The sequence below is a fragment of the Rhyacophila brunnea genome, unplaced genomic scaffold (genome assembly GCF_057557595.1).
Source record: "Rhyacophila brunnea isolate RB1 unplaced genomic scaffold, BYU_Rbru_1.0 scaffold_4, whole genome shotgun sequence".
Taxonomy (NCBI): domain Eukaryota; kingdom Metazoa; phylum Arthropoda; class Insecta; order Trichoptera; family Rhyacophilidae; genus Rhyacophila; species Rhyacophila brunnea.
The window spans coordinates 17,545,270-17,573,108 of NW_028233068.1; the positions used below are offsets into that span (position 1 = coordinate 17,545,270).

Sequence of the window (27,839 nt, forward strand, 5' to 3'; positions counted from 1 at the left end):
ATTAGTTTCTGTGCCGTGACATCGGATGGATGTCTTGTTGATAATTTCACATACAATATTTACGTATTTACAAGTAAAAAAAACGGGTTTTTAAAATATCCGAGTCTATACATTGTTTTATTTTTCCGGCGTCTGTTAATTTATTAATTTTATTTTATTGCCTATTTGCATCAAAAATGGTAATATTAAAAGAAAGGTTGCTATATGTTGTCATGCTGATGATATCGTCAACAATAGCTCAAGACGAAGGTAAACATTTTCTTATTATCATTTTCCTACTGTATAATGATTAGATTCGGAAGGCCAATTTATAGACAACGGGACACTGAATTGCAAGTTACGATGATAGTACTAGTTATTGATTATCTTGAAATTCAATGAGGTAACTTGTTCGCAGTAACAAAGATTTTCGTCCATACATTGAAAATACGTCAGAGAAATATATTATAACCACTAGTTTTTGAAAAAAATACAACACCCAGCAGGTTTAAACCTACGCCCCCCGAGATTCGCGATCCATGTGCTCTTGAACACTATCTAATTGCGACAAAGTTGACTTGTGATTAGAGTTGGGTATTTCCCGAAAAAATCTCAATCTCGAAATTCGGGATTTCCCGAAATGATGAAATTTTGAATTTTCTAAAAAAAAAAACCTGTAAAAATCCAAAAATCAGTGTAAAAACAGACAAATTCCAAAAGAAGGCAAACAAAATAGAAGAAGGAAAACAAAAATAATTAAAAACATTACTTATTAAAATAAAATTTCAAAAAATACAGACTGTCAATGGCTGCGTCTGACAATCGCGTACGCTTTTAAAACAATTTCATTTTCGCTCATTTTGAGCCGACGTTGGCTTAGTTGTGTTAAATGCCCCGATCAGTCTTTGAACGTTTTGTGTTTTCTGTCCACTTTTTTCATATAGAAAATCATTTTTTCAATTAATATTTGATAAAGAAATCCCGAATCCCGAGAAAAGACTCTCGAGATCCGGGATTTCCCGAAATGCTAAAAATTTCAATTCTCGAGACTCGGGATGGAAAATCTCGAAAATTTCTCGAGAATTCCCGAAACCCAACTCTACTTGTGATTTTTACAGTATTCTTTGAAGCGTTTTCTAAATTTCGTTATTATTGACACTTAGCAGTCAGTGACAGTTTTGTATTTTAAATCAAAGTACCTATTACGTATGTCTACCTTAATTATATATTTTTGTTCCACCGTAGGTACTTGTAGAATGTTACATTCTTAAATCTTGTGAATTATTCGTTGAATAAAAGCAATTGTTTATTAAAAAATTTTGATTGAAGATTTCGTACAAATTAATTACTTAATGTATTTCTATTATACAAAAAACATCTTTTTTACAAACAGTTTACCAAATTGCATTTGAAGAATATGCAACGACTAGCACTACGAGCAAAACTCACAGCTTCGTGCCCAGGAAATTGCCCAAATTGTTGAAATACACCACTCTTATCCCCATTCAAAAAAACACAAACATTTCTATCATAATTATATCTGTGAAACCGTTCACTAAAATTTTTATGAAGTGATGCAGGCTGAAATAAGCACATAAGTTCGTATTGAAAAGACCGCAAACCAGTTTAGGCGATATTTATGTATGTAGGTACCTATTTAATAAGCGATACATTTTTATTTTATTTCTGTATGAAAATAAAACTATTGTCTATGCAATTATTTCGCGAAAACAGGTATTTAAGATTTTTTTTCTTTTATGGTAATAACTAACAATTTTATTCTTATTGGAAATATATTGTATTAATTAAAATAAAACACATTGTATCTACAGTAGGTATTGATTTTAGGTACCTACCTACTTACTTAGTTTAATATTATCTGGACTGGTTTTGTCCGCTTCTAAAGAACATCGCCAACTCTGTTGCAACTTGCAAACATGTCCCTTTAAAGCGGACGAAACCAGTTTTGATTATTCTTATACGTCCTACCGTCGATAGCCGCCCTTTGTTATATAAAAGAGACCCACAGGGGTTGGCACATCGCAGCGCTTCTCGCACGCGCGTGCGGTCTAAAAGTAAAAATATATTAGGTAGGTACTTACAATTTGTTATTAAAGATTAAAAAAATATTTCTCACGCACAATCTGATTTAATTGTTGTATTAACATATAAAAATTGCGTTGGTCAAGTTGCAGAAACGGTAATTTGACAAGAAAGAAAATAAAACCAATATAACATGGTTAAGTATAGAAAAAAACTGTATCAACTACTCATACATAATAATTATCGCAGTCGCATACAGACATTTTTCCGTATTGAATTCAATTAAAATTAATACTTTCGACCGAAGGTACGTGATGGAATTTGAATTTAAATTCTAATGGATTCAAACTCTGTACTATTCCATTTAAGTCGTTTTTTGCGACCCGGGTTTCGCCTTTCGGCATCTTCAGGCGTCGTGTACACTCACCAAAGGCAAACACACACTGACAACGAACACCCTTAACTCTACCTTATATAGTAAATCAATACAGTAAAGTAGGTAAAAACTCCATTACCTACGTATTTAGTCAGAGGTTACAATAAAAAATACAACAAACAAATTATGAATAGCTGAAGTGTCAGTAAAAAACCTAATTAGTAAAAACCCTATCTTATTAATAACAATACACTGGACAGCATATTATTATAATAAATCGTCAAACCTAATAATAGGTCAAAATTCTTTATAACAATAAAAATGCTACACTCAAGAGGTGTAAATCGTCAATTCTAAGAAAAATAATTAATCGAGTTAACTAATGAGATATTAGTCTTTAATAATACTTTTACAAGGTACCTACTTTTAAAACATTATTTTTTAACAAAAACAAAATTATACATATAAACTCGCTTAATATAATATAATATATAACTCACCTAATATAATATATATATATACCTACCTACATCATTAATAAGACGGAAGAAAATCACTGAATTATAATATTATACAAATACATATTGATGATGTTCTTGTAAACTAATGTATTAAACATTCACGTGTGCTCCTGTTAAGCAGTAAGGAAAAATATGTGACATATCACATATAATCAAACTCACCCATGCATTTTTTTCCTGGTTACCGAGAAAAATGCAAAAACAGTGTAACCTTGTATTTAATTTCCATTAAAATGTGCTAATACACGTCTGATCAACAGTGACGTCCCTAAACAGTTTGTCTAAGGACGTCACTTTTTATATTTTATCATCATTTCAAGTCTCCAATATCTAAGAAATGTATTTAATGGATAGGTATATATTACTAACACAATACAGTAGAACCTCGATTATCCGGACTAATTGGGGATGAAGATAGTCCGGATAAAGAAAATCCATAAGGAAAAATCCGGATAATCGAAAAAAAATCATAATTGACAGGGAAAGACAATTATATTCAGTATGAATATTTTTTTTGTCTAGATTTACATATACATACATACACATAAATGTGTAATAAATTATTTTTTATTAAAAAATCAATTATCGATTTTTGTATAAAGCTTAAAGCAGGTTCTACCGCGTTACTGGAACTTACTAATAAATGGTCTTTTCAAAAAAAAATTACATGATTTTTTCAAAGATGACACATCTAAATAATTCCAACTATCTGCTGCCATGTAGCAACAATCTTTTAAATTTATTTTCTTGTAGAAGCTAATAACTGTTTCTTCATTATTTACGTCTGCTAGCAATAATCGTCGAAGCATATGTTTTCTATATAAACGTTTGAATGTTTCTATTACACCCTCATCCATCGGTTGTATTACCGACGTGACTCTTTCGCTTTGTATGAACCATGTAAAAATACACTCTTCAACTTCTTTATTTCCTGTTTTTTTCATAACTTTCCGCTCTGCGCTTCCATCTTCTGACATTAAACAATTAGTAAACTTCATAATAGTTTCACTTTGTTTTTTTATATCCGAGATAGTTGAAAATCCGGATAATCGAGGTCCGGATAAACGAGGTTTTACTGTATATACCTACCACTAAATCAGGAGTTTTTTTTAAGTTATATTTCTTTTGGGTCGTTTGGTAGGGAGTGAAATCGAGAGCTGCGCGCGCGCACCGTTACGAAAGTGCGCGACAGTATGAAGTTAGCTGCGAACGCAAGTTTGATAGTAGAATTGTTCCGTTCCTAGGCAGCGAATTTATTATTGTCGGCCATTTGCAATTCCTTACGTAAACAAACGATTAAACATCAAGAGTAACGTTTGTTACTTTAAAAATAAAAACAACGAGAAATAAATTTATAATTTAGTAATATAAGTTAAAGAGTATAGAAATAAACCAACGGTGTTCCAATAAGCGGCCCATTTTCTTTAGTGTGTAATTTAACAAGATAATTAAGAGCTTGTCGATGAATCTAGGTTATCACAAGTTTTGTTTTTGTTTTGTTACGCCAAAGAAGTATAACTTCTAACGCGCGTACATAAGTACACACACCGATTTTTTTAAAATTTTACATATAAAAGGTAAATAAATAAATATAGTACATATAGGTAATTAAGTTAGACACTTACACAACTGTGACAAGTTTGAGGTGCTATTTGGTTGATATTTTTGACACATTTGGTTTGTACCATTTTTACACAATTGACAGCATTTTATTTTTACACAATTTTTACTAAGTATTCTATTATTGTACATCATGTAAACAAAATAATTTTAGCTTAAGATAGATTTAAGATTAATAATATGAAAATAGTTGGCAAACTACAGAACAGATTAATAAATATAATTCCGATATACCTACATTACATTTTGACGCAGGGTTTTAAATATGTGAGTGTACTACTAAAATGAACTTCAGATTATAGATGTTCAATAGTGTGTGTTGCAACCTTCAAATACATTTCTATTAAACCGGGTGCTTTGTTTGAATCTGTATATATAATTCGAGAGACGCACTTTCTTTTGTGATCTGTCTACTTGAGACGATGGAATAAACATAAATGATAAGTCGCGGTGCCAGACCGGAAAGTCGTCGTGACTCGTGGCTCCCACTCCTCACCTCCGTGACTTGGTACTTGATGGGCGCGTGCCTCAGGTTCGTCTACATTACATTATATCTGACAGACGCGTTTTCTTTTGTGATTCGTTTAACTGAAACCATAGGTGGTAGGTACCCGCCGCCCTACCGATATTTTAAAATACTAGCTGAGCCAGCTGGCTCTCGCCAGTCTGTCTCGCTAGGTCTTGCAGACGGCTTGGCGGTGTTGGATTTTAATATAATTGTGAAGTATGCATAGATGGCGCCATAGTTTTCTCTTCGGGATGGGTTTTTTATTCACGTTAGACAGTTTGACATTTCGCTGATAGTAGTAGAATGAGGTTGCGGAATTCTTCATCCAGCAGTGGATTGATCCTAGTTGATGATGATGATGATAACGATATGAGTATGTTGATAAATATAATATCACCAATTTTGATAAATACAGCAATTCAAATGACAGAAAGGAGTAGAATATGGGTAAGGAGGCCTTTATCCAGCAGTGGATTAGATCAGGTTGATGGTGACGATGACGATATTAATATGTAGATAAATATAATATCACCGATTTTGATAAATACAGCAATTCAAATGACAGAAAGGAATAGAATCAGGCTAGGGAACCCTTCATCCAGCAGTGGATTGATCCTAGTTGATGATGATACCGATATGAATATGTAGATAAATATAATTTCACCGATTTTGATAAATACAGCAATTCAAAAGACAGAAAGGAGTAGAATCAGGCTAGGGAGGCCTTTATCCAGCAGTGGATTGGTTTAGGTCGATGATGATAATGACAATATGAATATGTAGATAAATATAATATCACCGATTTTGATAAATACAGCAATTAAAATGCAGAAAGGAATAGAATCAAGCTAGAGAGGCCTTAAGCCAGCAGTGGATTGGTTCAGGTCGATGTTGATAAGGATGATATAAATAGGTATAGTATCACAAATTCGTTTAACTGCTAGTGGTAGAATCAGGTTGCGGAACCCTTCATCCAGCAGTGGATTGATCCTAGTTGATGATGATGATGATAACGATACGAATATGTAGATAAATATAATATCACCGATTTTGATAAATACAGCAATTCAAATGACAGAAAAGAGTAGAATCAGGGTAGGGAGGCCTTTATCCAGCAGTGGATTGGTTCAGGTCGATGATTATGATGACGATATGAATATGAGGATAAATATAATATCACCGATTTTGATAAATACAGGAATTCAAATGACAGAAAGGAATAGAATCAGGTTAGGGAGGCCTTTATCCAGCAGTGGATTGATCCTGGTTGATGATTTAAATAATATGTATAACACCAATTTATTATTGTTAAATACCTTTTGAATATTTTTGGGTTTTATGAGCTAATTGAATGAATATAAGTTTCATTGGTTTAAAAAATTATCATTTAACAGCCATAAAAAAATGTTACGTTATCAAATTTTGAAATAATATTCTATGGTTGATCCAGTGTTGCCATGTCTACTGAAATTTCAGTAGATCAACTGATATTTTTTGCCAATATACTGAATTTTTGATTTTTTTTCGAAATTCAAGAAATTTACTGATATTTGTGTTTCTCCATAATTGTAAATTAACTGATGATTCTTTTAATAAAAAACTTTAAATGATTTAGGCATGACCTTTTTTGATGTTATACACTTCTAAATTGACATAAAAAGCATTGTAACTCTACCCAAGAGCGCCATTTTACCCATTAATATCATCATTGTTTACTATAAATTAATATTATTAGTTATTGTTATTCTTATTAGTTTTAAATCATATCTAATAAAACACATTTTTCAAAATCTACTGATATTTTATGAAATCTACTGAATTTTTTGTCAAAATCTACTGAAATTTTAAATTTTGACTTGGCAGCACTGGGTTGATCGCATAGTCAGTGTCGCCATGTCCATCTACTGAATTTTTAAATTTTGACTTGGCAACACTGGGTTGATCGAGTGTTGCCATGTCTACTGAAATTTCAGTAGATCTACTGAAATTTTTGTCAGGAAAAGAAGTAATTATGATATTTGTGAGTCACTTTTTCATGTTTTTTTAAAAGACACTTGTGAGATTATGTCAATATGCACGCTTTCACCAAACACAATCGTTGAATTTCATACATTTTTGTCAATCAATGGTGTTTTGAAGAAAAAATCAAAAAATCTACTGAACTTTGAAAATGTTAGTTGGCAACACTGGTTGATACCTTTTAAATATTTTTGGGTTATAATGAGCTAATTAAATGTATATAAGTTTCATTGGTTCAAAAAAAATTGATTCAACTGCCTTACAAAAAAAAAAACAAAAGTGACATATTTTAAAATTTTCCTTGGTATCGTAAAACGCCGATATGTCGTACGCCCGCGTTTCAATGAAATTATCAGTTTTAATCGGAATTCGTATAAATGTTATTGTTTATTTGAATATTTATAGTTATCTATGGGTGCTTGTTATAAATGTGAGTTATTATATAGTGCTGTGCATTTTTAAATCATTATGAGACGTAAATAATATCACCTGTCGTTTTTTACACAAACAACAAATAATGACGGATGTTACCTAGTTTTTAAAAGTGATTTTTTTGTGACTGTGTTAAGTTATATAAAATTGTGCTCACTTCAACTTATAGTCACTCGAATGCATCTGATAAGTAAATATGTGGTGAGTCAATTGAAATACCGTATGTTAGTATACATAGCGTAATAAATTTATAGTGTCAAAAGACTTGATTTCCGTCAGAGGTGTAGAAACTTAACTTAAACAAAGAACTTAATTCATAAAAATTTAAATAAATCAGTTCTAATATGTTTATCGATTAATCGTATTATGATTAGTTTGTGAAAATTGATTGTATATATCGGTTAAAACGCATTTTAAATTTAAAGCGGCCATATTTGTTTAGTTGGTTCGAGTGTTGCAAACATTGTGAAAAAATAAATTCCCTTATTGTCAATAAAGTGACGTATGTGCCGGAAAGCTTTAGAGAAACATCAATATTATATCGCAAGATAACTTGAATTCGGAAAACCCTTCCTTTCATACTCTATATGACCTATTTGAATTTCGAACATTCAATTAGTGTGTTTGACGTTTGAACCCATCGGACGTGATGAATAAGGCACACAATCGCTCGCCAAACATCGGGACAGCTGTAGGATAATAATATATAGGAGATGCTGTAGGGTAAAAAAGGTTTGGAATCCTATGGCATAGTATATTCAAAAATTCATGGTGCCATTCCAAAAAGTCGTCGTGGCTCCGACTCTCACCTTCGTAACTTGGTACTTGATGAGAACCGCGCGCGACTTCTGATTTGTCTACCAGAGACGATAGTACTATACACGGAATGGCATTAGCACCGGAAGTGGTCTTGGGTCTAACCACCGCCATCTTTAGATTAATAAAGCCTGAACAACTTTCTGCACAAGCAACGAGTGGTCCACTGCCATACTATTTATTGATAACGTACTTGCAAGCAGAGATTGGTATTCTATAATGACTGAAGAGTATAAATAAGTTATTAGTTATTGTCGTTTAGAATCGACTGTGACATTGACAAACGTCCTAGTGTATTATAATATTATTTTACACAGAAGAAGTTTACTTACTTTGATCGTCACTTTCAATTATTAATAACACAGAACCACTAAATCAGATGAACTCCAAAGTCTCCAAGATACGTTAAAATAATCTGAAAGAAATCTGAAACTAAGAATACTCCACTCTACTAAGACAAGTGAACACGACAGATGCGTCAGTATGAGCACTCTATAGACAATGCCAGGAAATGACAGGTCATCCATATATACAACGGGAGGGGCGAAAGGTAGGACCAGTCGTGAATGTATCGGCTTTCCTCTTCAGTGGGCAATGTTCTAACTCCTCTCCCCCGAACTTATAATTACAAGAGTAGGTACTAAGTGAGCGTCTTAGTTTTAAACGTATATGAGAGACGCAGTTTGATTTTGAATATTATTTAAAACTGATGATAAGATTGAAAAATATTTGCATGGTGCCTGGCAGTTTTAGTCTCGTTTAGTTTTTTAGAAGTAGGTAGTTTCGTTGTCTGTAATACATAAGCCGCATGTAAGCCGGCTCACACAACTAAACCCATGTTGATAATATTTGTATTCGTTCCTTCATTCGCCGCCCTTCATAATGTGCCGTCCCTATGCAATGCATGGCTTGCCTACCAGAGTGAATGGCGGAGGTGGGCTGCTGCCTATCCCCACGGGACGTCGCTGAAATGATCTGTGTTTATTTGTCTGACCTTTATTGTCCTCAAATTATCATTCGTGTAGAAACAGATTTGAAAACTAGTTTTAATTAATTATGAAATATGACATTTTAGCGCTAACGTAATAACGAGTTTGTTATGCACTTAACATCAACCAATAATTTAGCGATTTGATAAAAGCCAAATACACAGGTAGAAAGCAATATAGGGTAAAGTTGCTTCTTCATAACTTTGCACTCCCGGCTCTAGGATGAAGATGAGGCAAATTCTAAAAATATGTCTTTATATATAAGTATTATCTATTTATTTTATTAATACTACATTTATTAATACAAGTGAATATCATTTGATCTAATTTTATATGAGGTAATTAGGCAAAGAGGCGAATCAGCGGAGTAAAAAGTGCAAAAAGGTGCAAAGTTATAAAACATAATATACTATACAGTCTACATAATTTGATTATCATTAAATAGGGTATGGGCGTAGTACGGTTATTTAGCGCCCAGGACATTAAAAAATGCGCCATATATGAAAACAGAGAACTACAGAAAAAATGTGTGGGGGGTCCGTTTTGAAAAATTATCGAAATTTTTTAGTGATTTTTAAGGTGGGGGAGGGGCGAGGTTAACAACATATGCCAGGCATAACTGACTTCCACATTTACCCCACCTACTATTTATAGGTTCTCGTCGCTCTCCGGGTACATTCACTATACCCATGCACTTCACACTTTGAGTCTAGCGATAAACACATGACCTGCAGTAATAACGAGGGGTTATTCACGGAGAGCTATTGCATCAATGTGATTATATATTGAAAAATAATGTGATTAGTTCAATATATAATTTTCCTTTGACTATGTCCACTTTCAACTCATAAAATTTCCCATTATCGAAAAACACTACTAATGTTTGCAGGGATTTTCCGCAAAATCCAATATTCGATCTGGTATCTCTGTTCTTCTCCCCGTTTTTTGAGCAACGTTTACTTTTAGTTAAACAGACCCCTTTACGACACAATTATTCGCATTCATACACTTCAGCCTGATCGCACATCAAGACTCGTCTTGTCTGCAACATGTCGAATACGTCGATGTGACGTCATCGTTATTCACAAAACACACGTTGTCAAATGTAGCTCCGCCGTGGAGAGCTGTTTCCATTACATTTAAGGTTTTTAGTAAACTCAGTAAACTCTATTAGATTGCATAATTCGGTATCAGGCAAGATACACTGCAACTTGCAGAAAATTGGTGCAAACTGTGGTAAATATGTTTTCGTCCACGATGTATTCGTATTATTTACCAAACACGATCTGGTATTATTTATAAAAAAATTAAGAAGGCAATTTAAAAAAAATGTTTTTCAAAAATATGTCGAATACAAAATCCAAATCATATGAACTAGTAGATACACAATCCTCATTAATCATAATTTTTGTTAAGATCACCTAAAAACTTTGTAACAAAACAACACAAAATCGTATTATTATTTGTTTAAACTAATATATACAACATAGGCATGTCAAGTTTCTTATTAAACTTGTTTAAAAAATGTAAATTAATGTAATGAGTGTCATAATAATTTCCGTACCGGAGCGCCTTTTTAATTTGTCCACAAGACGGAGACACGAGGTGCTCCGGTGTGTTTCAGTTCACTTGGAACGGAATATTTTTATACATCTGTGAAGTGCCACTATATACCTATTTTTTTCTAAAACAGGTAGTAGGTGTATTTTCGCGCAGACCGGATCCCCAGGAACCTGTGTTAAAATCAACAGTTGTGACGCAGCTCTTAAAGAACTCAAAAATGGCAACAATCCTCAGGTATCTATGACAGAATTATTCTACTTTCTTCTTTGCCCATGTCCAAACCTTACGTGGAGTATATCGACTTGAAGAGGCGCCTCCAAGCAGTGCTGTCTCCGGTTCCGCGCCAATTATTCAATTTGGTATTCGCGACAATATTTTTATGAAAAATCAATAATCGAAGATGGCAACACCTTACCAATATGCATTTTCGGTACCCCGACAAAACTCCCCAAACATTGCTGCCCAGAAATTGCCGCCAAACCAAACCGGCCCGTACCAGTGCTCGTAACCAACCGCAAAAAATACAAAAACATATTAAACAAGTGCTTTTTTGGTTTTTCGAATTGCGTATCGATAGAAATTTACATACCTACGATAACCAGTGCAATTTGGAATTTAATCCGTTGCAGCTGATATAAAAAAAATATCAGCTTTTAACACTTAAGCCTGTGCTCCATTGGCACGCAAGTCTACAGTCTTCGGACTTTTTTTCGCGTGGAGCACCCCAGATCTGCGGAGTTTTAAATCCGCAGACCAGGCTCGTTGGATTTCAAACATGTTTGATATCTTACTCTCCGAGTTGCCAGACTTCGTCCGTCGGTCACCACGTAAATTCGATTTGACATTATTAATACGCGATCATTTGGACCGAAAAAAATCTGTAGGTAATGGTTTTAAACATTTTTATTGATTAATTTGTTAATTTACACACTAGGAAATGCCAGATTTATCAATTATTTTTTTATTTGTATTTATGAAATTCAGAAAATGTAAAACTTGCGTTGTTTTCAGTGCTATATTATTTTATGCAAGTCTACATATAAATAACACAAAATTGTAGGATTATCGGAAGACATTACAATAATCGCAACTTTCGACTTTTGACAGCTCGACTTTTTTATTCGTTCGTTGATAGCATAGACAAATCGGATACAGATGCCTAGTTTATAGGCTGAGTTCCGGCTTTCGTGTTAGTAAATTACAACAAAAAATTTGGAGTGGTCCGTGACGTCGGTTAGTAAATAAATTTAAGCCTACTTTTATTTAAAATACAAAAACCGATTGCCAATAGTAGCTTAATTTAGAAAGCGCTTCAGTGAGTATTAAAAGCCATTAGCTAAAATTTGTTGTAATTCAGAATTGTGGTCAATGTGCGTGGGCGCGATACCCGAGAGATGTTGGTTCGAGACCTTACTTTTTTTCAAAAAGATTTTTTCTATTGGTTAAAATATATTTTCTCAGAAGTGTTTTCAAAATTATAGATATTTATGTTATCTTTTAGACTTGTGGATATGATGGGAGTCTGCCAATTGTGTGCTGTGTTGAAAACGCCGACCAGCCAGCCTCGAAACCTGCATATACCAAAACAACTACAACCACTCCTAGGTCTCCCGGAGGGTCAGCTTCGGAAGAAGGATGCCCACCACTACCGGAAAAAGCTCTTACCAATGCTGTAAAGACTGGTCAAAAATCATGGGATTGTAAGATTATTTTGAAACCATTATATTTCAACAAATTGATAAGATAAATTATCAAGCATTTTTCAAATAATATGAGCGTTTAATGCAAAATATGACATTCCCAAATCTTGTTATTTATCTGTTGAATAAAGAGGGACCCTCAGATAATGGTTACTTAAACCCTGTCGGCTAACGGCTAAAATTATTAAACCTGGAACATGCTTTGCCTACTGATTCTCTGAATGCTGGTTTTCCAAATTCGAAAGAAAATTTATTTGTCAAAGTAACCGAATCCAAAGGATTGAAACAATTTTTCTTTTCTGAACATTATGCAAATACAATAATAAAACTAAAGAAGTAATAATAACAGACGAACAATACGTCGCGTAAAATGTAGGCTACTGAACGTAAAATGAAAATAATCGTAAGTAAACGGGCGCGGGCCGCGGGCGGGCTGCGCGTCTATAGTTATTCTACGTCTATTTTTCGTAACGCTTTTGCGTCAGAGATCATGAGTAAAACATGTTCCATGTTAAAATAATTTTTCATTTTCGATGACAATACAATAATGAATTCAACTATTTCCAATAAAAAATATTTTTATATTTGGGGGGTGGCAATTTCGGGTTGGCACCCAGGCGGCGACTACTTTTGGCGCGGTCCTAGACCCATTACTATGTGTATCACGTGTGTAGTGTAATCAATTGTGTCTGAAATTAAAAATAAGTATATATGATATAATGTTATTCTATTACAGTTAGTATTGTTATTCGATACAAAACTACCCTCGATAGCGGCCGATAGCCGTCTTGTGTATAGAATAAATGCGCCAGGCAGGTTTTGACCGCTTAGATCGGAATCAATATCACAAATTATAACAAGCATTGATCTTAAATGTAGTAATGTTATTTTATTTTAGATTGCATTGACCTGGCCAACACAATCTTCAGATGTAAGAACAGTCTCTTGTTTGGAGGTCCGAGAGAGCGAGAGGAACTGTGCTCTCATTACGTTGAAAGTCTTGTTGTTGGCGGTGTACCTGCTGGAGTTAATGAATTCCCGCACATGGTAAGTCATTTATTTGCTATCGAGTAAACAACTTCATATTTACAAAATTCATTGGATTACTGACAAAAGTTGCAAAAACATGTTATGGAGTTTTGAGTATTTCAAAGTTTGAAATCTTCTATAAAATCTACACCTGATCAAGTTTTTTTTAAATATATTTAAGTGTTTTCTATCATTTCAGTATTCTAAATAGTCCTATGAATTAAAAAGGTTATTAATTAAGAAACGTTTATCCTACTTATCAACTTTTGGCTGACAAGATTCTACATATTTTGACAGTTTACTGTGCATTCCTTTTTTAATCAACGAACGAAAACATCGAAAGCATAGAACAGATAATAAATAGAATACCGATAGGCTATTTTCAAACGCCGCATCTTGATGCAGGGTTTTGAATGTGTGAGTGTCCTACGAAAATGAAGCACGCATTATGCACGTGCAATAGTGTGTGTAAAACACCAACATTAAATGAGCGTAAATGCATAAACCGAGAGCAGTTTTCAGTATACGACGTAAAACGTATTCTTGAAACGTGTGTAAGTTTATCCCGGATTCTTCCTTACTCGAGTCGGTTACCTGCAATCGCCTTACCCGTTATGTATTTCAGTGCCCATTATTTCTGAGTTCCCTGATCCAAAGTCTTATCGCTGTGGCCCTGTTGTCAGTGTATTTATTTCAGTTAATTTAGTTAAATTTATCCACTATAATGGATCTAAAACATACAATATTTCTTAGTATAGAGATAGCAAAATACACTAAAAAAGGCATTTATTACAAAAAAAAACCTTTGTTACCGTTACAAATTATTGGATTATCATTTTTTGAATCAGATTGCTATATTTTGATACCAAATCTCATATAAGAATACTGTAATTTGTCTAATAAACCTTTTGCTGTACATATATTCAATAAAGGTTCAACAATTAAACCTAAAGATATTGGTGACTATAGACTTACAAAACTTTTTTTTAAATTGATTGAAATGCTTACAGATAATTCAGTAAGTAATTAAATTACATTAAGCAGTAAACCAGTTTACCGAAACCATTAATGTATACTCTAATTGGGACATATTACGATTAAACAAAATACAATTACTCTCCCCAAATGTTTAATATGATTCATCAATAATTTGTCATAAGAAAGGGCATTTGAAATATACCCCATGTAGCCTAACGGACAATCCGTCACTATTTAAAGAATATTAATATAATATAATACATACATAATCCAGAAGTATAATACTTATATGTTTATTAATATGGAACACAATAGGTATAAGATTTAGCTAAACGGTCCCATTACATAATTTTTTACAACGTTTTTATTAGGTCGTATTCTTATTTGTCCTGTGGTTGTTTATCCAGTACAAATCTTGCAATCGATCTTTAACTAACTTCCCGACTAGCTAGACATTTGAAACTTTTAGAATATATCAGAACACGACATTGCATTTTTTAATACTTTTAGCCATCTTTAAGTAGAATTGAATTCATTTTCAGTTAATTCTGTTTTGCATGAAAAGTTATTTCGGAAGAAATCCGTAATCCAATCCACTATTATTGATTGCTAGGGGTCAGAGGTCCTAGCAACTAAATTATTATAGTTTAAATTATATACGTGCGTTACTATGGAAATCAATATGAGATTTCAGTATTATTTCAATCAAGTACAAATTTTTTTGATCGTTTAAGCTAGTCAAGTCAAGTTTATATGATTCAACAAAAAAATTAAAAACTTTGTATATAAAAAGTTCTTTGTATCTTATAATTATTTAATGTTTTCTTTTATTTTTTTTTAAATGTTAATATTTTGCGACGCTATTGAGTTTCCATTATGAATGACTCAAAACTGCCCTATACACTTTTATTATTATCAATAATTAGAAAACCGATTTCGGCCAGGTCCTGTGGAGACAGTGGTGATTCTGATGAATATTCTGTCGTATTCATTGGGAAATGAGAACTGTTTTCTGTAAACTGCGTTTTATAACAGCTCTGTAGTGTTCGGACGGAAGAATAGAGAGTAAACTTCTAAGCAAACGACGCTGCAAGAGTAACATTTGAATTAACCAACTATAAAATAAGTAGGTATTAATCAGTAATTAGTAGCTATCGCTAATCTCCTCTAACCTGTGCAGTCGCTATTCGGATTTAGAGGATCGTAGCCTAGAGGCGGCAGGTTATATGAAAGTATGGTGAAGCAGGCAAGAATGGTGAAAAAGTATGGTGAGGCAGGCTGGTAATCAAGTTGCGGTAATATTTCCACGTTAACATTATATTATATGGGTACGTTATAATTACTAAAATAAATCCTCCTTGATGGCCTGCATTTTTTATCGCATCGCTTTTTCTCGTAAGTTGTCGCTTATTGTTGGCCTGCTTCATTCCTTGTATGTGAAAGCCGATTCCTTGCCCCTCTTTTTATTTAATACATCTATGATCGTAGCCCTTGGATTTGGGTTGACGATGGCACGCTAATCGGAAGATTTACTACCTAATTAATATTACCAATCTCTTCTTATACAGGCGCTATTGGGATTCGGAGATACAGCTGATGATGCATTATGGGAATGCGGCGGCACACTTATCAACAAAAGATGGGTGATGACTGCAGCTCACTGCCTTTTCAGTCGAAAGGCTGGGTAATATAAATACCAATTTGAATAAATTTATTAAATATCGTAAGGGTTTGTCGGTGTCAAATTAGGTATATGGGAACATTTTAATTATATATAATTAATGTTTCATTATTATATTTAAATAATTACCGATGATGTCAAAAAATTCTTCTAATAGGCGTAGCCTTAGAAGTTTGACATCTCAGGGACATAGTGTAGTCATAGTATTAGGAATTATGTCAAAAATTAAGTGTGATTTATTCGCTACGCTAATGGAGACACCCTTATAAATGGAAATCATGCATGTATAGTTTAGGCCAAGACCGACTACATTCAAGCGGGGGCGCGAAACTGTGAATTTCGGTAGTAGTGCTAGTTGTTGCTTATTCTTCGGATGGAAAATGGTAAGCTATTTGTAGAAAATGATGATTGTTGTAAAATGGTAATACATTAATCAATTTATCAACATCGTAACCAGAAATTCCTTATCCCGGCTTGAGCCTATGGTCAGCCTTGGTGATAAAAAAAACTCATTGGCTGAAAACCGCTCCATGCTAATCACCCAATACATCGTTAATTGCACCCGCCTAATATCAGTAAACCAACCAATGAACGGCCTGATTGCCGTCCAACTCCTGGCTCCTGGCTCCTCTGTTTCGGCAGAGTTTCAGTAGATGGGTATAGAGGACACTTCATGTCATTAAAGATAAATGACGGCAAAGCAAGCGAAGATTCTTTTTTATTTTATAAAACTCTTTCTTTAAGCACCAATGTGCATGGTTGCTACATCAGTCCCGTGCAGTTTGTTTCGGGACAAGGAACTGTGGCATTAAAATCTTTTCATTCTAACACATTTATGGCGTCGTGGAAGACAGTCATGTACAAATCGCGACTGCATATACATGGCGGGTGGAGATGGGATAACTCAAATCATGCCGTTCGAACTTAATTTGTGTAGGTACTCTTCAAATGAGTCAAAATAACGCAATTCCTTTTTTAAAAAGATTGCATATTACCTATGCATAGTGCTGATACCCAGTAAAAACACCAAAAAGGAATAGGTGCACGCTTTGCTATGGCCGTTATTTTTAAAAATGACCTTTAGTTTTTCAGCTATATCTCATAAACGGCTAAAAATATTAAAAAATATTCAAATTATAGGTAAAGAGCATCTAAATGCACATCTTCAATATGAATATTTTTTATCGTATCTACAATAAAGCTATTGAGCCACGGGGTACGAATAAATATATAAAAAATAAAAATAAAATAGTTGTTGCGTTTGATTTTTAATTTAAATTTGGAATGATGATAATGTGAGATACTTTTTAATTCACCATGCAAATCATGTAAAGGTTTCGAGGTCGAGAAATCTCGTATTGACAAATGAGAAGTCTCAAGAAATATTTTTAAAAAAAGTGAATCTCGACCGGAACAGTTTTTTTCATGAAAATTTTTTTAGGAAGAAAAGCCTAAAAAGTCTCAAATTTGAACTCAAATGGATTCGCCTGGTAGAAAATTCAGGCAAGGTGAGTTAAAAAATATTTCAAAATATTTCTCGAGAATATCATACTTTTGAGAAAAAATACTCTAGGGAGAATTTGTGTTTTTCGAATCCCAAGAAACGAAAAAAGTTAAGAAATCACAAGCACTAATCTCGTTAACTATTTTTATTAATAACTGAACATTTTAAATCGCCCGCTGATTTTCAAAACAGCAAAATGGCCTATTCATATGCAAAGCCTCTGTTTTGGGGGATTACTCACGGGTATTTTTTTTAGAAATCAACATTTTATGAGGCATTCATTTTAATAAAAAAAGAATATCAAAAAAAATTTAAGTTGAACGGTCAAATTTATTTATAATATTTTATCACGGTCTCCCTTTTAGGAGAATTATCCAAAGTAACCTTAATAATATTACTGGAATAGTGAAAATAATTAAAATCGAACTAGTTAGTAAGTAGTTTCGTGGTTTCGTAATAATTTGTAAAAATAAAGACACCATTTATTTCTATTGTCATGCAAGTTTCCTGAGTGACGACTTAGATTTAGATTATGGATTATTACGTCATCATAATCAGTGGTATATTGATGCCATGCGCATCGCTCCGGCACTTCTCCAATGTTCATCAATAGTATGTTACATAAAATCGTTTTGAGTCGCGTAAATCAATATAATTATATTTATAGCTGTTATTTTAAAGTTAAAAACAGTCGATAAATGAAAAAATGTGAATTGATTGGTTAGTTCAACTCCTAAGTGAATATTGATCTTTAAAATCTCGTCGCTTCGATTTTTTGTCTAAATAATCGTTGACATTAGTGTTTTAAATTTTCGGTATATAGGTATTTACCTCGAAATTTTAAAACATTTGATTTGGAAAAGGTTGAGGAGCGGGGAGGAAAATGAATATTTAAAAACTGCGACCGGTCACTATTTTATATTTATATTTATATTATATATTACACCACTGACCATAATTTGAAGTTTTTTTTTAAACGGTTTTTGAAATTAAAACAAACATAATTAATAAAGTAACAATGCATAATAATATTATTTGTTTATCTTTTTTCCAGAACTAATGTTTCATTTGTGCGTCTTGGATCTCCAGAATTAAATGCTAGTCCCGTCAAAAGGCTGCTCTTTGAAGTTACAGAAATTGTGGAACATCCAGAAAGGGCAAAGCAAGATGTCACATCACAGTATAATGATATTGCTTTGTTAAAACTTGATAGAGAGTAAGTTGTATAGATTTAATATTTATATTAACTTGTGTACCCACATCTGCCTGGGAATTTGGAATTTATATTGTTGCAACAACTGCCATTATGAATTTTACAATATCATGAGTAGAGTTGGGTTTCGAGAATTTCCCGACGGAAATTCTCGAGAAATTTTCAAGATTTTCCATCCCGAATCTCGAGAATTGAAATTTTTAACATTTCGGGAAATCCCGGATCTCGAGAATCTTTTCCCGGGATTGCGGATTTCTTTATTATCAAATTAATAACGATTTTCTATATGAAAACACTGGACACAAAACACAAAACGTTCAGAGACTGATCGGGGCATTAAGCCAACGTCGACTCAAAATGAGCGCAATTTTTTCAACATCAGGGAATTTTATGTCTCAAAAGCATACACGATTGATTGTCAAACGCAGCGATTAACAGTCTGTGTTTTTTAAATCCTATTTTAATAAGTAATGTTTTGAATTATTTTTATTTTCCTATTTCTATTTTGTTTGTATAAATAAAAAAAGTCATATATTTTTGGAATTTGTCTGTTTTTACACTGATATTAGGATTTTTACAGGTTTTTTTTTAATTTCTCGATATTTCGGGAATTCTTTTCTGGAAATCCGGAATCTCGAGATTGAGATTTTCTCGGGAAATACCCAACTCTAATCATAAGTAGGTGAGAGTAGAGAAAGGTAGAATGTAGGTACATCTATTTTTTTTTTCAAAATCACCCTACCATACATATTTATTTGCACCTATCTGAAAGTTTAAAATAATATTTTGTAACAATCTACAAGACAAACTTGAAACGTTATAGGTATGCGACTAAAAATGAAATATTTTGACATATATGTGGATATTTTTCAGAGAAAAATGAAGAATTTAAATATGAAATATGTATATATATACGTACTAAAAAAGCATATAATTAAACTCTTTTCACTTTTAATAATATTATTGACTGTCTAAAACCCAAAAGAAATCGAATGCAATCCTTTGGCATACCTATATTATATAATATCGACTACCTCGTGGAATAACACACCAACTCGAATATGTTAACTTGTCAGTAGAGGAAAAAAACATTTTTAAATATGTAGCAGAACCCGTTTAGCAAATACTATTTACATTTTACATCTATAAATTACGAATCATATTATTAGTATAATATACTGAACGTTATCTTGGCATTAATTTAGAAAATAATAATCAAAATGTGTTTTTGCTACATCATATTAAATTTGAGTACATACTAAAATATTATATGTATATAGATTTTGTCATGTTCGGCAATCAATAAAAAATTAATAGGTATAGTCGCAACAAATCTATGAAGGTCATAAATGAAGAATTTTGAATATCTTTGCGAGCTTAGCCTAAATAATCAGTCTCATTTCTCTTAGAAATTAATATTTCGTGACCAAATAAAATATGTTAATAAATACTATTAAGACTATTATTGTATACGCGTCGTCGTGTTAAAATCGAGAATAAATCCATATTTGGTACTTACAACAGTTATCCGTGGTTATAGCACTTTTTCAAATTATTATTTTGTAACCACGTGCATTATATTTTAAATTTGCATCTAATTTAACCTAAGTACGTAGCCTACTAAAACCAGGGCTCGAAATGGACCGGAGCGCACCGGAGCGGCGTTCAGGCTCGTGAAATTGGTAAAATTATCGCTCCGTCTCGTGGAAAAAAATATGTTGACCGTCTGAGCTAAATAGACCATATAATAGAAAATCTAACACACTTATTTTTATAAGATACACATAAAATTTGATAACTATGTAAATATCTTTAAAATTTGTGGAGCGCACCGGTTCGTAAACTTTTCCATTTCGAGCGCTGACTAAAACATATCCGGTATAATTGTCAATTGAGTATGTAATAATTGATTCGTAATAATTATTATAGGTCGTAAGATATTGCAACATTTGGCATTACGTATATGACATGATATATATATTATTTAATATTTTGTTAGATCAATGTGGGCCTCAGTGGAGTTTGGGCTCTATATTACGACCGTACACCCTGGATAAACGTCAGATTTCTTTTTTCAATACTTGAAAGCATCTAAGCGAGATTTTTTGAGCATAGACAATCATCGAAAAAACCGCTATTATATGGCGAAAGCGCTATTATAAGCGTAGACAATAAGTACAAATATAAAAATCATTTACAATGTAAGTATAAAATTCAAACATTTTAAATTAATAAAATTCGCCGTTTTCAAAAATCAGTGTAGCATAATAGAGTTCGCCATTGAAGTTAAAGTCCCTCCACCAAACCCGCCCCGTACCACCATCGGTCTTAATCGAGAGTATTACGGGACCCGTCAATTGGTGATGTGAAGCATCTAAGAATTGGCCTGGGAGTGTCCTGGGAGAAGATGCCCAAGACTTAGATTGCTACGCTCAAAGTGAGCTCTGACTGAGTTTACTCTAATGCAAAGTGCCAGAGAGAGAAAAAGCAAATGATAATTACTAAAAAGAAAATGAACCTACTTGTTTTTTTTAAATTAAAGAACGAAGCTAATCATACAGGCAGCAAAATTTATGTGAAGAGATCTTCACGCCCGTAGTAAGAGCCATTCAAGCCATTTTCACTCGTATTTCTTATTTTATTGATTAAATTTGAGTCGGAATTATCTGAAATAATAACAATATCGTTTAGTTAACACGGCTAAATTTTATATAAAAAATATTGTTATCTATAACGTTATTTTGAAAAATGTATTTTCGCATACTTACCTACCTATTTAGAGCGTTTTTATACGAAAGTGCACGAGTGTCTTTGTGTCAAAGGTTACTTTATAATTATTTAAATTTTATGAAATGCATTGGCGAACTCTAATATGCTATACTTACTGATTTTTGAAAACGGCGAATTTTATTAGGTAATTGAAAATGTTTGAATTTTATTCATTGTAAAAGATTTTTATATTTGTTCTTATTGTCTACGCTTATAATAGCGATTAAGCCATATAATAGCAATTTTTCAATTATTGTCTATGCTCAAAAAGTGTCGCTTAAATGCTTTCAAGTATTGACTATAAAAATCTGACGTTTATCTGCGGTGTACTCTCGGTAAATTAAGCCAAGGTTTGTATTAACAGTTTTTTTACGGGAAATGGATGTTAACCACTTGCACAACATATAAGGTCCATACTCTGACTCAAACATGACACAAACATAGACCCATCCAAAGCAAACCGCCCCGCACCACACTTGGTTTTAATCGAGCGTATCACGTGGCCTACGTTTGAATGTGAAGTATCAGCAGTTTTTTACGCCTGAGAATGTCTCAGGAGCAGATGCCCAAGTCTTGCGACGCTCTCAAGTGAGCTTTGAGTGAGTTTACTGAAAGACGTAATTTAATAAAAGTGCCATGACTCAAACACAATTTGAAAAGCAATGTGTGTATTTTCCAGACCCAGGATTCGAATCTGGGACCCACGACGTTATAGACCGACGCTTAAGCCTCTCGGCCATCGTGGATTGAGTGTTTAATATATTATTTTTTCAGAATTGAGAATATAATATATTGATATATGTACATAATTATTATCTTTTATTTTAATTGATAAAGATGAATTATTATCTTTAAATATATCGTTGTATTGCTTTTCTTATTGATGTATGAATGAATTTTTCTTGGTTTTTACACTTTCGGTTCACCGTCAATGTCTAAGGTTTTCCCTTATAGGCCGAACATAGTCGATGATCCAGAACTATTCGTATGTCCTCAACTCACAATTATTGAATATATGTTTTTTTGTTATTTTTTTTTTATTAAAAAGTCTATTTTATCTGCTTGTTTACTTTGCAGTGCAACATTTGGGCCATCTGTAATTCCAGCATGTCTCCATGTAGGACCACCTGCTGATATCTCCAAAGGAGTTATCACTGGGTGGGGTGTCACTAAATCAAAGGGAGAGCAGAGCAATGTTCTCCTTAAGGTAATTACCTATTTTACCTACGTAATACAAACAAAAGAATATCAAATTAAAATCGAATCTAAAATATGCAAACTTTATCTTAATCTGTCGTAAAAATTCAATAATTATAATACATTATATGGATGCAATTAGAAAAAGAAAATCAAACAAAAACATTTTGACTTAAGTATATATATATATCGCACCCCCAGTAAAATACTGTAGTAATCCAAAAATTGGCATTTTGCAGGAGAGCCATTTGAAGATTCAAATATTCTTTGTAAATACAGGAAAAGTCTGAATGTAAAAATTATTACTCATTTTTATGGAAAAACATGATCTTTTTTCAACTGTATTCACCATTTTTCGCTAAAACATATACAAATGGAGATATTTGAATATTTTTGAGTTACGACAGTATTTTATTAGGATATTTGAAAATTTCATGGTAAAATTTGAATCAACTCAATACTTTCTATATAAATTTCCCTACTATCACTCTAATAATTTCGACTAATTTGTTGGGCACTGTAAAGGAAGGTTTTCAAAATATTAAGTTATGGTACAATCTTTAAAGATGTATTGAAAAAAACATAAAAAATACAATTATTAGTTCAAAACAACAAAAAAATACTTAATTATTTTATTTAATGGGAAAATAAAAATTTTAGGTACGATTTTTAATTTTTAAACATCACTTGGAAGAGAAGCAAAAAAATCATAATAAAATTCACGATGTTTAGCAGTGCAGAGAGAAAGCAAATCCTTCTTTTTAATTGTCATTATTTTTGGCCGCTCTTATATGCTTTGGATAAATTGAGACCGGCCATTGGTAACGGTTTACCTATTTGCCGTTGACGAACATTCAATTTCCTACATTTTTTATGATACTTAACTGGTTTAAAAAAAATAATGTATGGCTAGTCTCTGTCTACTTTTATAACTTCAATCTTCTGCCACAAAACTTTTTCTCCATTATCATCTGTGTTATAATTTTTACCGATTTTATCTGCTAGTTTTTTCATGTTGTGAAAATTATTTGTCGCCATGGGTTTAACAATGTATGGTTGTCCTGTTTTCTTACTTGTTTGTACAATGGTAACCATTTGGCTGGGCACAAATATTGGTCCACTTTTTAGAGCCCTATTCTTCTGCTGCTCAATTGTAGAATGGACAATATCGCCTTCATTTTGTTTATGCCCGGTGACCAAAAACTTATGAGAGATCGTTTTATTTTTTTGTGAATTCCCGATGGCATATAAATACATTGCAGCAATGTATTTATTTTTATTCTGCCAGGCACAATTGTCTCTGTAAAAAATAAAATGCTCAGTGTGGTGATATTTTTTACGTAATCGAGTACACAGCTACCAATTTCATTGGATCCTCATGCAGCTTGACTCTCATCCCACATGTGTCAGTTTGCAATATTTTCAGTGATATTATAGACTGCAAGATTGTACATGACCAACTTTCGTTTATAGTAGAAAGTTGACACATTTCCGCAAGGAAGCGGTAAAACAGCCTGCAAATCATATATAGCTACATTAATGACGCTATTTTGGCCATTAGTTCGGGATTCTGCTACGTCTTTGGTCTTTGCATCCTTTGCCTCTTTTTTTCCAGGTTGATGTGTCTCATACTTTTCTTGAAGTTGTTCTTTTTCTTCTGGTGAAGAATTATTGTATAGGTCGCATTCAACGCACAAATCTTTTTTAGGCTTAAAGAAGCCAATATTAAATTCGTCATTAAATATGGATGCATATAATAACGTTCTTTTCCAAATAGCATATTGCTGTCAGCTTGTTGTTTTTGTATAACCGATACATTTCAGCAATTGTTAATTTACCATCTAAATACAATCTAGACGTCTGTGCACCCGAATAATGTTGCTCGATCACTGGGAAAGACTTAATTTGAGCTCTTATATCATTTTTTAAATCATCATCAATTTTTTTGTGATTGCCATGATGACCTCTTTGTTCTGGAATTGGCATTCCGGAAAGTAGACCTCTTGTTTTCCACGCAGTGGAGCAGTACCTTTCACTCACCCCAAATGTGTTGATAAAGTATTTTTTGCATACTTCTTCTATTTTACTTCCATTTAATTGAAGTTGATAACAAAAATTGTTGCCTCTGCTGCTTCCAGTTTTTTTTGTTTGAATACTTTGGAACAATAATATCCATGCAACTAGTGAGAAAATTACGCTGTATCTCAAGATCTTCTTGTAGTAACAGAGTTACAACAGTATTTTTTTGAAAAGTATTGTTTTAGATTTTTTGAAAGCTTCTTGTAAAATACTGTCGTAACTTAGTTACAACACTATTTTATTATCGATTTAACAGTTTTCGGAAAGTAATGTACTGTATTAAGTGCTTTCTCTCTGACACTATTTGAGTTTGAGATGCGACAGTATTTTATTAAAATAGCAAAAAAAAATACGAATCCAACCACATTCATAACTCAAAAACGCCCATTTCAGACTTACGACAGTATCTTACTGGGGGTGCGATATATATTATTGTCATTTATAGTATCTACTTAAAGTATACGTACGTACCTATATAGGTATTTTAGTTGAGCAAGTGACTAATATCCATTTCTTGTAAAAAACAAAAATATATCACTACCTGTGGAGACCTATTATAATAATGATCCTCGTAGGATCGAACATAGTGATATTGTGTGATGTGCTAGTTCCAAATACATAAACGGCATGTTAATTTGCTAACTAATAGATTTATTGTGTAACATCCCCTGGTTCCATTGTATTTACTCTATGGTCTCTAGACACCACCCCCACTACTGTTATTTTTCACTAAGTACCTACATAATATATGGCGAGCTATCAGACACGGTATATAAGTCCCACTGATAAGCGAGCGTTCTTTATATCATTCCATAAAACAATATCGTTCCTACCGTTTTTTAATGAACCACAATCCTCTTACCGTATACCTTTTTTGATCAGGTGACATTGGAAGAATTTTTGCACGAAGAGTGTTCTGCTGCTCATCCACCGTCAACACGCCAGGCACAAGGTGTACTCGATGAAACTCAAATTTGCTACGGACACAGAACGGAAATCAAAGATTCTTGCCAGGTAACAAAAAAAAAATTGAGACTATAAGATTGATAAACCAAAGGGACTCAAGAAGTAACAGCCGAATGATTTTTAAAAAATCAACATAGATTTTGTGACTCTTGGTTGAATTTGAAACGGTATGGGTCTTATTGTTTCTCTTCCTCGGCGCTACAACCCAAGGTGTGATTTGGCCTTCTTCACCAACTCCTATTCCTCGCCAATCCTCTCCAGTTTCAAGACCTTTCCATCATTCCAGTCCTCTTCCACAGTATTAATTCACTTTTTTCTTTGACTCCCTCTAGATAGTTTCCACTAGAGTATCCACCTCACCATAATATTTGGTGCCCTAACATCTAGATTCTAGGTAGTATTTATTCCCTCAATGTGCTTCCACTGCGTTCTTGCGTTTTTTTACCAATGGTTTGGTTTTCAATTAGGTTGTCAAATTCATGGTTAATTTTTCTTTTATAAATAAGTATTAGCCAACTGTTGTTAACAAAAATATGCTAGAGTAAAAACTGACATCTTTTATTTTTTTTTTAAATCTAATAACTAGTAATATTATTATTTTTTTAATTGTCACATTGACAAATTTTGAAGAATAGCGTACGGTTTTTATTAAATCATACAACTAATAATAAATGGATTTTTTACATTCGCTTGTATATCGTACCTATTTATTTTAATATCAAAAACATGTTACAAAAAGACAGGAAATTTGATTTTCCAAAGAAATTGTTTTAATATTTTAGCATTTGTAAGACATAACTTTATGAAAATTATTTAAGGTATTTGATAATAATTTTATAAGTAGGTACTAGTTGGATTTTTTGCTTGCCATTAGTAAATCAAATTAAAAACGCTAGATCTGCCAAAAAACGATATGTTGAAAATGCTAAACCTGTATAATTTGTTTTAGGCTGACTCCGGTGGTCCAATGCAAATACAGAACCCCAATGTCTACTGTACATATACAGTAGTAGGTGTTGTGTCTACGGGTAAAGGATGCGCGAAGAAAGGTGTTCCAGGAATTTACACTAGGGTTGCGGCCTACGTCCCATGGATCGAAAGTGTTGCCTGGCCATAGAAGTCATGTACCTATATTTAAAACAATAAACCGATAACCATATAAATAAATCTAAATGAAGTGAACTATAAAAAAAAACACCGCCTCGCACAGGTGTGCAAAATAATCCATGGCACACCTATAGAGAAAACTACATTAAAACAAAAAAATAAAAACATTATTCAGGGCGCTTTACATCTGTATAGGGGTAAATAGAACCAGAACTGGAAAAGGAACCGTCACCGAATCCAGAAACCATAAGATTCCGATAGCTCTGGGTATAATTCGGTTATAGCGGAAGTAAATTTATATTGCTAACTTAACAATAATGTTGTCATTATGTGAATTGTAAAAATATCTGCATTAATAAAGTATAACTATACAAAATCTTTTATTACCTATGTTTTTTTGTGCAGCACAATTATTTATAGAAGGCCAACTTCCTCAAAGAAAATCTTTCAACTCTTAGACTATAGATACATCTTTCAACTATTTTTTACATATTATTTTATGGTTATTTTTATGATTAAAATTTTAATAAGTTTTATCGAATGTCTTGAAGTGATTTTTTAACACGTAATAATTCATAGTTTTGCTTTTTCAATATATTAAAACTTGGTTTTCCTAAAAAGCATAACTTGAAATGTTTTTTATTTATATCGAATCTAGTTTCGGTTTGGCTACAAACTATTGTTGCTCGATTTGATATAAATAATATTGATATCATTTTTTTACCATATTCGATCCTAAGAAGATCTTAA

General features: G+C 32.8%; 1 protein-coding gene across 1 annotated transcript; it reads left to right on the plus strand.

Annotated features, from left to right (window-relative positions):
- LOC147067019 (trypsin-like) lies at positions 1–27,472 on the plus strand. Its single transcript, XM_085954451.1, has 9 exons — positions 1–249; positions 10,997–11,100; positions 12,368–12,566; positions 13,465–13,613; positions 16,142–16,257; positions 18,813–18,974; positions 22,818–22,947; positions 25,899–26,030; positions 26,932–27,472. Exons 1-9 carry the CDS (start codon positions 177–179, stop codon positions 27,097–27,099), a joined length of 1,233 nt encoding a protein of 410 aa, XP_085810577.1. The 5' UTR covers positions 1–176; the 3' UTR covers positions 27,100–27,472.
- The last annotated feature ends 367 nt before the right edge of the window (positions 27,473–27,839 follow it).